The 12899-nt window shown below is 38.8% G+C and overlaps 1 protein-coding gene across 5 annotated transcripts in view; it reads left to right on the top strand.

Annotated features, from left to right (window-relative positions):
- Positions 1-12899, top strand: part of PHACTR2 (phosphatase and actin regulator 2) — a 279919-nt gene that overhangs the window by 259694 nt on the left and 7326 nt on the right. For all 5 annotated transcript variants that reach the window (XM_047770043.1, XM_047770039.1, XM_047770038.1 and 2 more), the window contains one exon: positions 3363-3439. In XM_047770043.1, the coding sequence (XP_047625999.1) occupies positions 3363-3439 (77 nt within the window). The remainder of the gene's footprint in view (positions 1-3362; positions 3440-12899) is intronic.

Raw genomic sequence — 12899 nt, 5'->3', positions numbered from 1 at the left:
AAAAAGACATCAGAATGATGGGCGTTCTAGTTAATCCTGGCCTCACAGCTCATGTTATTTGAAAAGGCAGCAGTGTCCACCTAGTTAACAGATCACCTGTGGATTCTGGCCAGGCCGGCCCCTGAGCTGACTGGAGGTAATTCAATAGACCTTCCATCACCAGTCATCGCTCATCAGTTTTAAACTTAGTTTCAGTCATGTTTGTTTCCCTTCCCTTTCCATAATTTTCATGGCACCAAAAAATGCATATTTGCTGCCAGTGCTGTCTCCTGTGGGCTTGTTTTGTTGCAATCATAGGAATACCTAGTTTTGGCTGAATGACTTCCCATCGTTGGTCCACCTTAGCCTTATTCAAGCTCCAATCGCATTGCATCAGCCAATCTTTTTCTGTCCCATTATCTTTCCAAAAAATATGAATCCCATTTACACTTTTATGTGAAGATGTTTTAGGCTTAAACTCAGGTCTCATTTGTACATGTATTTCCTTAGCATAAAGGATATTTAATTACTTTTTTTCCTCTCAAAACCCTCTCAGGAAACCATCTCTTTAAATAGTAAGAGGAAGTAACGCTTAGAATAAAACTACAGTTTTAATTCAGTGAATTTTTAAAATAATTGTTGCATTTCTTTAACTGCCTGGAGTCACATCTTCCTGACATATATTTTCAAACAACCAGTGACTATAACTAAACATCACATTCATTGCCTAGAACTGACTCACCTTTTCTAATGACAAGCTGGCACATGCCACATGGAGAGCTGAGACAGTTATCTGGATGACGTAGGCCCTGAAGCTCATTTTGTTGGAAAGAGTGTGGGACTTGAAGTAAGAAGGCCTGTCTGTCACCATAGATAATTGTTACCATATTATTGACTATATCCCCTGTGTTGTACATTACATCCCTGTGACTTATTTCTTTTGTAACTGGAAGTTTGTACCTCTTTATAGCTCTCAGCTGCCACAGCTACTACCCCCCCTGCCACTCTCAGCAACCACTAGGGGTTGGGTTTAATATATAATTAGATATATTATCTATATAGATATATATAGATACCCAGTTTGTATCTATAAGTCTGTTTCTTGATATATTTGATCATTTGTTTTTTAGATTCTATCTATAAATTAAATCATATAGTATTTGTCTATATGGTATTTGTCTTTCTCTCTCTCTCTCTCTCTTTTTTTTTTTTTTTTTTTGGTCTTTTTAGGGCTGCACTTGCAGCATATGGAGGGTCACAGGCTAAGGGTCAGATCAGAACTGTAGCTGCCAGCCTGCACCACAGCCACAGCCACATGGGATCCAAGCTGCTTCTGCCACCTAAACCACAGCTCTTGACAATACCAGATCCTTAAACCCCTGAGTGGGGCCAGGGATCAAACCTGCGTCCTCATGGATGCCAGTTGGGTTCATTACCACTGAGCCGCATGGGAATCCCTATCTTTCTCTTTCTGACTTACTTCACTTAACATAATACCCTCTGAGTTCATCCATATTATTGCAAATGGCAAAATTTTTTTCTTTTTTATGGCTAAGTAATATGTGTATATGTACATCTTCTTTATGAAGATGAGGAATGGATCATTCCTCTATCAAAAGACAGTTGGATTAAGGAAGAAGACGTTTTGATAGACGTTAATTGGTGATGAGCATAGAGAGTCTTTAGTAATTTAGCTCCTGGTTCTGGGTATCAGTTTTTACAGTGAGTGAAACAGAGTATCTTCACCATCAATCTCACTTGTGAAACAAGATGTATAGTCTTATCACAGGGGACTTGGGCCCAGAAATATTTCTCTACTGGGTTCATCCTCTTCCAAAAACCAGTAGCAAGAACCATTGCCACAGTGCTCAGTCTTGGTTTTCTCATAGAAACTACAGAGACAGAGGAATATATTTAGAGAGGCAAAATAGTCTGTGAGTACAGGATTTAAATATTACATTGAAAGCAGCATTGGGGGAGTTCCCGTTGTGGCTCAGCAGGTTAAGAACTCAACATAGTATCCATGAAGATGTGGGTTCAATCCCTGGCCTCACTCAGTGGGTTAAGGATCTGGCGTCGCAAATGTGGCTCGGATCCAGGGTTGCTGTGGCTGTGGTGTAGGCTCGCAGCTACAGCTCCGATTCAGCCCCTAACCTGGGAACTTCCATGTGCAGTGGCTGCAGCCCTAAAAAGAGAAAAAAAGCAAAGGGAAAAAAAAAAAAAAGAGACGCCTCATGGCTATCTCTCTGTCTTTTCCTTTTCTAAAATTTCCAATCTCAAAGTAGATTTTCTTATCTCTCAGTGAAGCTGTTCTCTTTGGTTTGTAATGTCATTCTGTGTTTGGGCTTTAGTGTCCATTTCTCAGGTTTGGGGGATTCTTTTATTGGTATTTTTTTTTTAATTTACACAAGGAAAAACTTTTTTTTTGTGGAAAAATTAGGAAATAAAGATAAGCACAAAGTTGAAACCAAAAACCATCCATGATCCGGCCAGCATTGTTAATAGATAACTCATGTTAACATTTTGATGAATATCTCAGCTTTTCAACCCGACAGGACAGAAGTATCTCTTTCAACCCCAGCATTTACATGGCATGGATTATGTGTCCATTAAATAATAATAGTAGTAACATTCTACTTGATATTTTCATTGAGTGGCTTTAAGTTCTGTGCTGAAATTTTTTGTTGTTGTTGTCTCTTTAGGGCCACACCCACAGCATATGGGAGTTCCCAGGCCAGGAGTTGAATCAGAGCTGTAGCTGCCAACCTGCACCAGTCACAGCAATGCCAGATCCAAGCTACGTCTGCGACCTACACCACAGCTCACAGCAATGCTGGATACCTAACCCACTGAGCAAGGCAAGGGATCGAACTCGCATCCTCATGGGTACTAGTCGGGTTCATTACCACTGAGCCACAGCAGGAACTCCTGTGCTGAAATTTTTAATTCTAATTGTCCATACTTTGACTATTAAAGAATAAATAGCAACTGACTTCTCTGTAGCTCTGTGGCAGCTGGCCAAGCCGTTTTGTTCTGGGTGATATAAAATGCAGAACTTTCATAGGAAAAAGATATGTTTTCTCAGAAAATCTCATGACCTGTGCTATCAAGGATGGGGTTTATGACTCATAGATCAGGCCCCAGGGTGAGTTTGGCAAAGGCCCCCTTTCTCTCTGCTTTGTCAGTGACCCTCGAAGGAGATCTGTCCTGGTTTTTATTTGGCTGGAGTATTGATATTACATTGGTCATACCTTTACCAAGTAGAAATTAGGGACCCCCTTCTCCAAGACATTTCTTAAAAGAATGTCTGCTTCATTGATGCTATATATGCTGAGAAAATATGTGACTTAAATAACAATTCTGTTTATTTTTTTCCTACTTAGGCCGCAATAAGGAAAGAACTAAATGAATTTAAAAGCACGGAAATGGAAGTTCATGAAGAAAGTCGACAGTTTACCAGGTAGGTAAACAAAGGGCAATTGAGCGTGTTAAAAATGAGTAAGGGGGCCAATTTCACGTGACATGTATTTCACCACAATTAAATTTTTTTTTAAATATAGCTTAGCACAACACCATCTAGTGAACATTTCTAAAATGAAGTCTTTTTTTTTTTTTTTTTTCTTTCAAAGACATCCGAAGGGCTGTGTTTTGGTTTCCTTCTCAGTTTTATTTTCTGGGCCAAAAGACAAGCATTAGCATGATTGATTCTGCTCTCAAAAAGACTCATTTGAAGTTTCATATCCAGAAAATATGTCGGTGAGAGCCAGTGTGGGCACATATGTGTCTGCTTTGGACTCACAGTAGACATAACTTAGAGAGGCTAGAAACTCAACTTTTAGAAGACATAGCTCAGAAAGGAATCCAGTGTTCACTGATGCCATGGAAGACCACGATAATCCTACCATTTTCTCTCCCAACACACTTCCGCTTCAGAGGCCGCTAAAACTGGAAGGGGTCTGGGTGATCACAGAGTCTGACCTCCGCACGTCATGGATGTTCTGTTCATTTCTGTCTCGTGCGTGTACCTGCTTTGCTTTATGTAACAAATGTTATATACAATTTTTGGAAGATTTTGCATGCCAATTAAATTTTTGAAATGTGCGTCATTAAAATTTATACTGGGACAGTTGATTACATGAAGTGTGCCATGGTAGGTCTTTCCAGAAAGCAAATACTGATCCCAAGGCTGGAAACAGCCTTTGTAGGGCACCTCATGGTGCTTCTGCAGTGGTTCCTGTTGGTGGCAGTGTTCCACACGGGGGAGCATGTCCCATGATAAAGGAAGCAGTGGTAGAACTTTGTCATTTAATAGCAAATCCCTTCCCTGAGGCTCACAGGAGCCTGCTTGCTTCATAACTACTGCTCCTATAATAATGTCTGGTATGTGGAAGAAACTCCCCTTTCTCCTACAGATATTTCTTCCTTGTTTGTTTTGTGTCCTCCTATCTCACGTTTACTTGTAAATGCAGTAGGGCTTTCAGACATCCTGAATAGGCTTTTTCTCTGCTTGAGTGCTCCACCCTGTTAATGATCTACTCACGGACCCATCCACGCTCATATCCAGCAGACATGTTTGTCCTCTCCTTTCCTCCCTTCCACTTCTGGGGCCAAGAAAATTTCCTGCTAATACCTGACACTGTGATGGCACTTCTCCCATAAGATTGATCATCACAAGGTGGCTGGATATTATGGTGACATTGAGCTGGCTGGGACCTCTGGGCAGCTGGGAAGATGGCATGTGTTTGTTTCACTGAGTCGTGACCCGTGAGATGTGGGAATCACATTCAACCCAGTCTTTGACATTCAGGAGAGTTTTACTTCTGTATAGTTTTCCTAGAAATTATAGTAACTGATTAACTTATGTTCATTTGGTGGCATTATATGAAAAATAAAATAGGCAGGAGTTCTCGTCATGGCGCAGTGGTTAACGAATCCGACTAGGAACCGTGAGGTTGCAGGTTCGGTCCCTGGCCTTCCTCAGTGGGTTAATGATCCGGCGTTGCTGTGAGCTGTGGTGTAGGTTGCAGATGCAGCTTGGATCCCGTGTTGCTGTGGCTCTGGTGTAGGCCGGTGGCTGCAGCTCCGATTAGACCCCTAGCCTGGGAAACTCCATATGCCGCAGGAGCGGCCCAAGAAATGGCAAAAAGACAAAAAAAAAAAAAAAAGAAAAAAAAAGAAAAAGAAAATAGGCAGTAATCAAATTTTAAAAATGCATTGATATGAAAGTTCTTGTTTTATGGAAATTAAATGTTTATACCCAAATAGGTTCTTCTTTTATACACTGTGAACAGTTGAAAAAATGGTAGGTACAGCAAGAAGTTAAAGGTCATTTCTTTTTTGTGTTTGTATTTTTATGTACACAAATTACATATTCTAATTAAGCAGTCAAACCAGGCAAAAATCCAGCAAGGGAAAAATGCAAACTTCATTCATTCCTTCCACAAATTCATTCCCATTCTCACAGGTAACCACTAGTAAAAGTTTGATGTAGATCCTTCTAGACAGTTTTCTGTACATTTACAAATGTGTGTGTGATATATGTGTACATATTTATATGCATTTATATCAACCCTCTCAGTTATACACAAAGATAGCATCTAGAAAATCCATCCATATGAGCATATATTTCATTCATTTTAATGTCTCCATGGCATTTCATAGATGATACAGTATGCTTTTTTTTTTTTTTTTCTTTCTTTTTAGGGCCATACCACGGCATATGGAGGCTCCCTGGCTAGGGGTCCAATAGGAGCTGTCGCTTTGGGCCTACGCCATGGCCACAGCAACACCAGATCTGAGCCACATCTGCGTCCTACACCACAGCTCACAGCAATGCCAGACCCTTAACCCACTGAGCAAGGCCAGGGATCGAACCTGCAACCTCATGGTTCCTAATTGGATTCGTTTCCGCTGTGCCACAACGGGAAATCCGATTTTTTTTTCTTTTATCTTTTTTTCGATAATACAGTATGCTATAAATTATTGAACAATTATTCTAATGATGGATATTTTTGAAAATTTGTTTTCCATTATTTAAACAATGCTGCCTTGACTTTCTTTATAAATACATAAATACATTTTTGCATACATACCAGTATTTCTGTTGTGTAAGTATATTTGCTATATCCACTAAATATATTTTTTTCAACATTTTGGTTTTTGTTTTTTTGGTTTTTTTTTTTTGTCTTTTTGCCTTTTCTCTAGGGCCGCTCCCGCGGCATATGGAGGTTCTCAGGCTAGGGGTCCAATCGGAGCTGCAGCCACCGGCCTACGCCAGAGCCACAGCAACGCGGGATCCGAGCCGCGTCTGCAACCTACACCACAGCTCACGGCAACGCCGGCTCCTTAACCCACTGAGCAAGGGCATGGCTTGAACCCTCAACCTCATGGTTCCTAGTTGGATTTGTTCACCACTGCACCATGATGGGATCTCCTATTTTTCAACATTTTGAAAGATACTTTTCTATTGTCATTGCAAAAGGACCCTCAATTTATGAACATGACTGGTCTGCTCCTCGTCCTGATCAACCTCTGGGTGTGGTGGTGGTGGTGAGGGGTTTATATTCTAAAGAATGCGCAGTAATATCCTGTTTCTTTGATTTCTATAAATTTGGGCATGTTTGCGTATTTTTATTGACCATTTTTTTATTATAGTTGATTTACAGTGTTCTGTCGTGACCATTTTTTTTTTTTAATTCTTTGATTTTCTTTCAGGTTGTCTTTTTCAAAGTACGGATAAGTGAAACCTCCTTAGTACTGTCAACATCTGCCTTTGTTACATGTGTCACAATACTTGCTCCCAACCTGTTGTTGCTGTTTTAACTCTTTTTATGGTCTTTTATTTAAATTTTTGCATAGTCAGATTTGCCCATATTGTTATTTTTACTTCACTGTTTTGTGTCTTATAGAGGAAGGCCGAGCTTAGAAACCTATTACTTTCGATTGTTACACATGCTTTTTTTTCTTCTTCTTACTGCAAATCTGTTCAACCATACTGCACATCTATTCAAATCAAATAGTGTAACACAGTGAAAACATAGGCAATAGCTCATTAGAGCCTAATAAAGAATCCGGAAATCGACCCATGTGTATATTAAAAGAAGAATTTCACATAAACGGGGAAATAAATGGCATTGAGACAATTGATTGTTGATTTAGAACAAAGTAAAGTTAGTTTACTCCCTTGAATCATACATACAAATAAATGCCCTCACCTTGTCATGTAGGAGTTCCTGGTCTAGGGGTCGAATCGGATTGCAGCTGCCAGCCTGTGCCACAGCCACAGAAACACAGGATCCAAGCTGCATCTGTGACCTACACCACAGCTTGTGGCAGTGCTGGATCCTTAACCCACTGAGTGAGGCCAGAGATCAAACCTACACCCTTGGGGACATTATGCCAGGTTCTTAATCCACTGAGCCACAATGGGAACTCTGTATGTATACTTTTTTTTTTTTTAACACTTAAACCTTTCATTCATTGGGCATTTATTTGTATGTATGATTCAAGGGAGTAAACCAGCTTTACTTTGTTCTAAATCAACAATCAATTGTCTCAATGCCATTTATTTCCCCGTTTATGTGAAATTCTTCTTTTAATATACACATGGATCAATTTCTGGATTCTTTATTAGGCTCTAATGAGCTATTGCCTATGTTTTCACTCTGTTACACTATTTGATTTGAATAGATTTGCAGTATGTTTTTTGAATCTGATGAGAATATTTTTTACTTTCAGAATTCTATTGGCTATTTTCCTGTATTCACTCGTCTACAGAAATGTAGAGTATTGCTTGTGTATTCCATAAAATGGTCTATTGATATCGTCATTGCTTAAGCAAATATTAATAGATGCAAATAGAGATGGGCTGCATTTAAGAAGTAAATCGCAAGCCTTTTGTTGTTGTCGTTGTTGGTAACAGCTGAATGGAGGTACACTTCAAAAGTTTTCCCACAAATGTGGAGTTCCCCTTGCAGCTCAGCAGGTTAAGAAGCCAACATAGTCTCCGTGAGGATACAGGTTTGATCCCTAGCCTTGTTCAGTGGGTTCAGGATCTGGCATTGCTACAAGCTGTAGTGTAGGTCGAAGATGCAGCTTGGATCCAGCATTGTCATGGCTGTGGCATAGGCCTGCAACTGCAGCTCCAATTTGACCCCTAGCCCAGGAACTTCCATATGCCACAGGTGCAGCCCTAAAAAGAAAAAGAAGTTTTCCCAAAACTGTATTGGTTAACACTCTTCAAAGTGTCTTTTAAAAACATTGGTAGGAAAATGGGTAAATTAGGTAAAGGTGATTAAGCAATGCCTACTTCCAGTTATAAAATAAATAAGTCATGAGGATATAATGCATAGCACAAGGCATATAATCAGTAATATTGTAATAAGTTTGCACAATGACAGATGATAACAGCCTTCTCATGGTGATCACTTCATAGTGTATAAAAATAGAGTCACCATGTTGTATATTTGAAATGAATGTAATATCTTAAGTCAATTGTAATTCAATTTTTTAATAAATTAGATGTCCAGATAAGGAAAAATTAAGAATCCTATCACTAAGATAAATATTCCTCGCTTTAGTATTCTTTAAAACTTGGCAGTAAAGCAAATTTATCCTGCTATTTTTTAGTTTATATTACATCATTAGAGTTGCATTCCAAGAGAGAAATATTTTGGCTCTGAGACTCATAAAAATGATATTCATTATTTTCAAATTGTTGTCAGTATTTCTTTCAACAGGTGAAAGGTTTGGTAAATACTGCTGAGTCTTATCCAAATTATACAAGCATATGACGATGTTTTACATGTAGAGAATTGCTCTGTGGAAGATGGTGGAGCTTTTAGTCCCAGCCACCCTTGGAAAGAATAGACACACTGTGGATCAGGACCTGGCCCTTTAAGTGCAACCCAGAGAGAAAGCAGCTCACTTATTAGCTGTTCTCATGTGTGCCAGCCATTATCTCCTTATATCAAGTGAGCCTTCCTTGCAAAACCTAAACCTATTAACGGCCTGCAGGTTTAGGCTGGTTAATAAAAGGGTTGAGACAGCCCTGCTTCTTCTGCCCAGGCACCTCTTTATCCAGAGATAATCTCCCACACAGCGATGTATCAGTCAACACTAGAAAGATCCATTCCCACATAGAGTTTCCTTTGCTTCTGTATCTCTGGAGAGAGTCACAAAAAGCTAATGATATTGGCTGCCTCTGGGAGGGGAATTAGATGACCAGGGGCAGGAAGACTTCACGACTTGCCCTTTTGAGCCTTCTGAATTTTTGAAACATAAGAATTTATTAGAAGTCTAAAATAAACATTTAAAAGAAAAAAATGAAGGATCCCTTCTCTAAGTCGTCTTCCTGTAAATGAGGAGTCCATCACAGCGGCTTTTCTGGAATAGTGTGCTGGCACTTATGACACTCCTGCTGTTGGTCCACTGAGAAGACACCTCTGAGAACTCCATCACGGAGTACGCTCTCCGCACCTTTGATCCGAAGGTGGATTGTCGTGATCCACGCTTTTATCTAATTCTCCCAATTTCACCAGATAGCTCTTGGAATTCAAATGCATGGTAGGGCCATGTGACAAGCGGGCCCCATAAGAATTCATCTTCTGGCCTGCAAGGGACCAGGCTTTAACCTCTGTCTTTAGAACACTTGCTGCTTGTCCAGCCAGACTATCTTTTCTCCCCGCAACAGCTGCCACTGTTCAAAACCCACAAGACCATTTGAAGGGCCCTATACTATTAAACAGGAACATTGCATTCTGAAAAGAGGTACTATTGCAAAGAAAACCCACTTCCCTTTCTATAGTAAATGGGCTTTCTACAATTTAAAATAATTCTCTAAATTATAGAGACATATAAATTGAAAAAATATTTTACGTAAATATTAAACTTTAAAATGGTTACAGCAGAGTTGTAGGATCTATGCCTGGTTGTAATCTTTGGATAATCTCTCTTTTCCAATTTTTTTTCAACATCAGCATGTATCGGAGTTATAATCAAGAGAGAATGTTGCTTTTAGGCGTTCCTGCTATGGCTCAGTGGATTAATGATCCACCTGGTCATTGTGGACCCTACCATTCAATCCTCAGCCCAGCGCCGTGGGTTAAGGATCCTGTGTTGCTGCATCCTGGCGTTGGTCGTGTCTCTAGCTCAGATTCAGTCCCTGGCCTGGGAACTTCCATATACTGAAAAAGAAAGAAAAGAGAGAGAGAGAGAATATTGGTTTTAAAAATAAACATCGGGGGAGTTCTTATTTAAGCAAAGACTCATTAAATTGACAACTCTTAGAGTCACAATGGGCCTCGAGAGATTACTGGCATAATGTTAAGTGGAAAAATCAGGATACTGATTAAAGTATCAGGGAAAAGGAGGATGGAAGTGATAAATTAGGAATATGGGATTAACAGATACAAACTACTGTATATAAAGTAGATAAGCAGAAAGGAGCTTATAAATATCAATTTATAATTTTATAAATCAACCATACTTCAATAAAAATAAAATCATGCCAAATCTTTAAAAGAAAAAAAAACCTCTTATATGTGTTTATATCTGTATTTTTAATTTTATTGAAGTGTAGTTAATTTACAATGTTGTGTTAATTTCTTCTGTATAGCAAAGTGACTCAGTTATACCTTTATATATTCTTTTTCATATTCTTTTCCATTATGGTTTATCACAAAATATTGAGTATAAATCCCTGTGCTATACAGTAGGACCTTACTGTTTATCCATCCTATAAATAATAGTTTTCCTCTGCTAATCGCAAACTCCCAATCCTTTCCTCCCCTACTTCTCTCCCTGTTGGCAACCACAAGTCTGATCTTTGTGAGTCTGTTTCTGTCTCATAGATATGTTGATTTGTGTTGTATATTTGATTCCACACGTAAGTGATGTCATATAGTATTTGTCTTTTTCTGACTTATTTCACTTAGTATGATAATCTCTAGGTCCATCCATGTTGCTGCAAATGGCATTATTTCATTCTTTTTTAATGGCTCAGTAATATTCCATTGTGTATATATACGACATCTTCTTTATCCATTCATCTGTCAATGGACATTTAGGTTGTTTCCATGTCTTGGCTATTGTAAATAGTGCTGTTATGAACACAAAGGTGCATGTATCTTTCCAAATTATAGTTTTTGCTTGGGTATATGCTCAGGAGTGTGATTGCTGGATCATATGGCAACTCAATTTTTGTTTTTGAGGAAGCTCCTTACTGTTTTCCATAGTGGCTATACCAATTTACATTTTCACCAGCCTGTAGAAAAGTATCCTTTTCTCCACACCCTCTCTAGCATTTATTATCTGCAGACTTTTTACTGATGGCCATTCTGACCAGTGTGAGGTGGTACCTCATTGTAGTATTGATTTGCGTTTCTCTAATAATCAGCAATGATAAGGCTCTTGTCATGTGTCTATTTGCCATCTGTATGTCTAAATATTTATTTAGATCTTCTGCTCATTAAAGAAACTTCCTAGGAGTTCTCATCATGGCACAGTGGAAACAAATCTGACTAGGAACCATGAGGTTGCAGGTTCAATCCCTGGCCTCACTCATTGGGTTGAGGATCCGGCGTTGCTGTGAGGATCCACTGTTGCTGTGGCTGTGGCGTAGGCCGCCGGCCACAGCTCTGATTAGACCCCTAGCCTGGGAACTTCCATATGCCGCTTCCCTATGCGGCGGGTGTGGCCCTAAAAAGCAAAACAAAACAAAAACAAAAACAAAAACAAAAAACCTCCTAATGGTTTGTTGCAGACTGAGGTTATAGTAGTATTTTTTTTCCTTTTCTCTATTTTTCAAATTTCCTTCATGTAGTTACATACAGGGGTGTGTGTGTGTGTGTATTTAAAGCAGTTATCTCATTCTGTAACACCTTGAGTTATTACTACCCAGAATGGAGTTACAAATATGTTAAACTATTCTTTGAACTTCTAGGTAGATGTATCAGAATGTGACATGGCAGGAACTAGACTTGTTCCCGCAATAAACATTAATTCAAGGGTCCTCCACAGAGAAATGAGAAGGCTGCTTCTTCAGTGATTCTCTTTCTTGGGTGCTCCATTTACTTGCACAGAAACTTAAAAAAATTAAAAATTTAAAAATTTTTAAAAATTGCAAAATGCTGCTTTGACCACCAGAATTGTAAGGGTGGCTTTATGTTAAGAGTAACAAAATCCCATCCGGCATGTGATCTGATTTCAGTAGAACAACGTTTAGGAGAACATCCTCATTTGTTTAACGTAAAGTGTATGTGCCATGACAATTAAACCCTTTTATATAAAGAGGAAATGAATTCTTCAGAATTTCTGTATAAATCAACTAGAGGTATAGGAAAGTAATACTTTACATTTGTGAAAAATTCCATATTTTATATTATCTGAATGAATTCACAGGAAAGTGAGGAAAGTTTTATATGTTAGTTTGTAGAGGAAACTGTTATGGAAAAGAATTATCTTTACCTGAATTCCATGACTTAAAAAATAGCTTTTCCTCCTACTCCCTCTCAACAGTATGAAAACAAAAATTCATTGCAGTTTTAACAGGAAGAAGAAACTAGAGATAACTTCAAATGTGAGTTTCAGGAAAGTTTGGAAAAAAGGATGGGTGAAAAGCTTAAGTATCCTGAGGGCACAGTTAATCTATTTATTGCTTCATCAACTTGAAGCCTAAAACCAAAACTGTCATTCTGTCAGAGAGGCAAACGTCTCAGGTAAAACTGAACTTCATGTACTTCAAAATGAATGCAAACCACTGACTAGTACCCAACTTAAGAATCATTTGCATTTTCAGTGCCTCTCACCATAAAATTTTAGAACTGATTTTGAAGATAAGGTGGCCAATTTAAACAGGATAAAGATGTCCTTCTCTGAGTGGACAATGCCAGAAAAAATGTGGGGTTTTTGACCATATCTGA

The sequence above is a fragment of the Phacochoerus africanus genome, chromosome 2, assembly GCF_016906955.1.
Source record: "Phacochoerus africanus isolate WHEZ1 chromosome 2, ROS_Pafr_v1, whole genome shotgun sequence".
NCBI lineage: Eukaryota > Metazoa > Chordata > Mammalia > Artiodactyla > Suidae > Phacochoerus > Phacochoerus africanus.
This window is presented reverse-complemented; position numbering and strand designations above follow the sequence as displayed.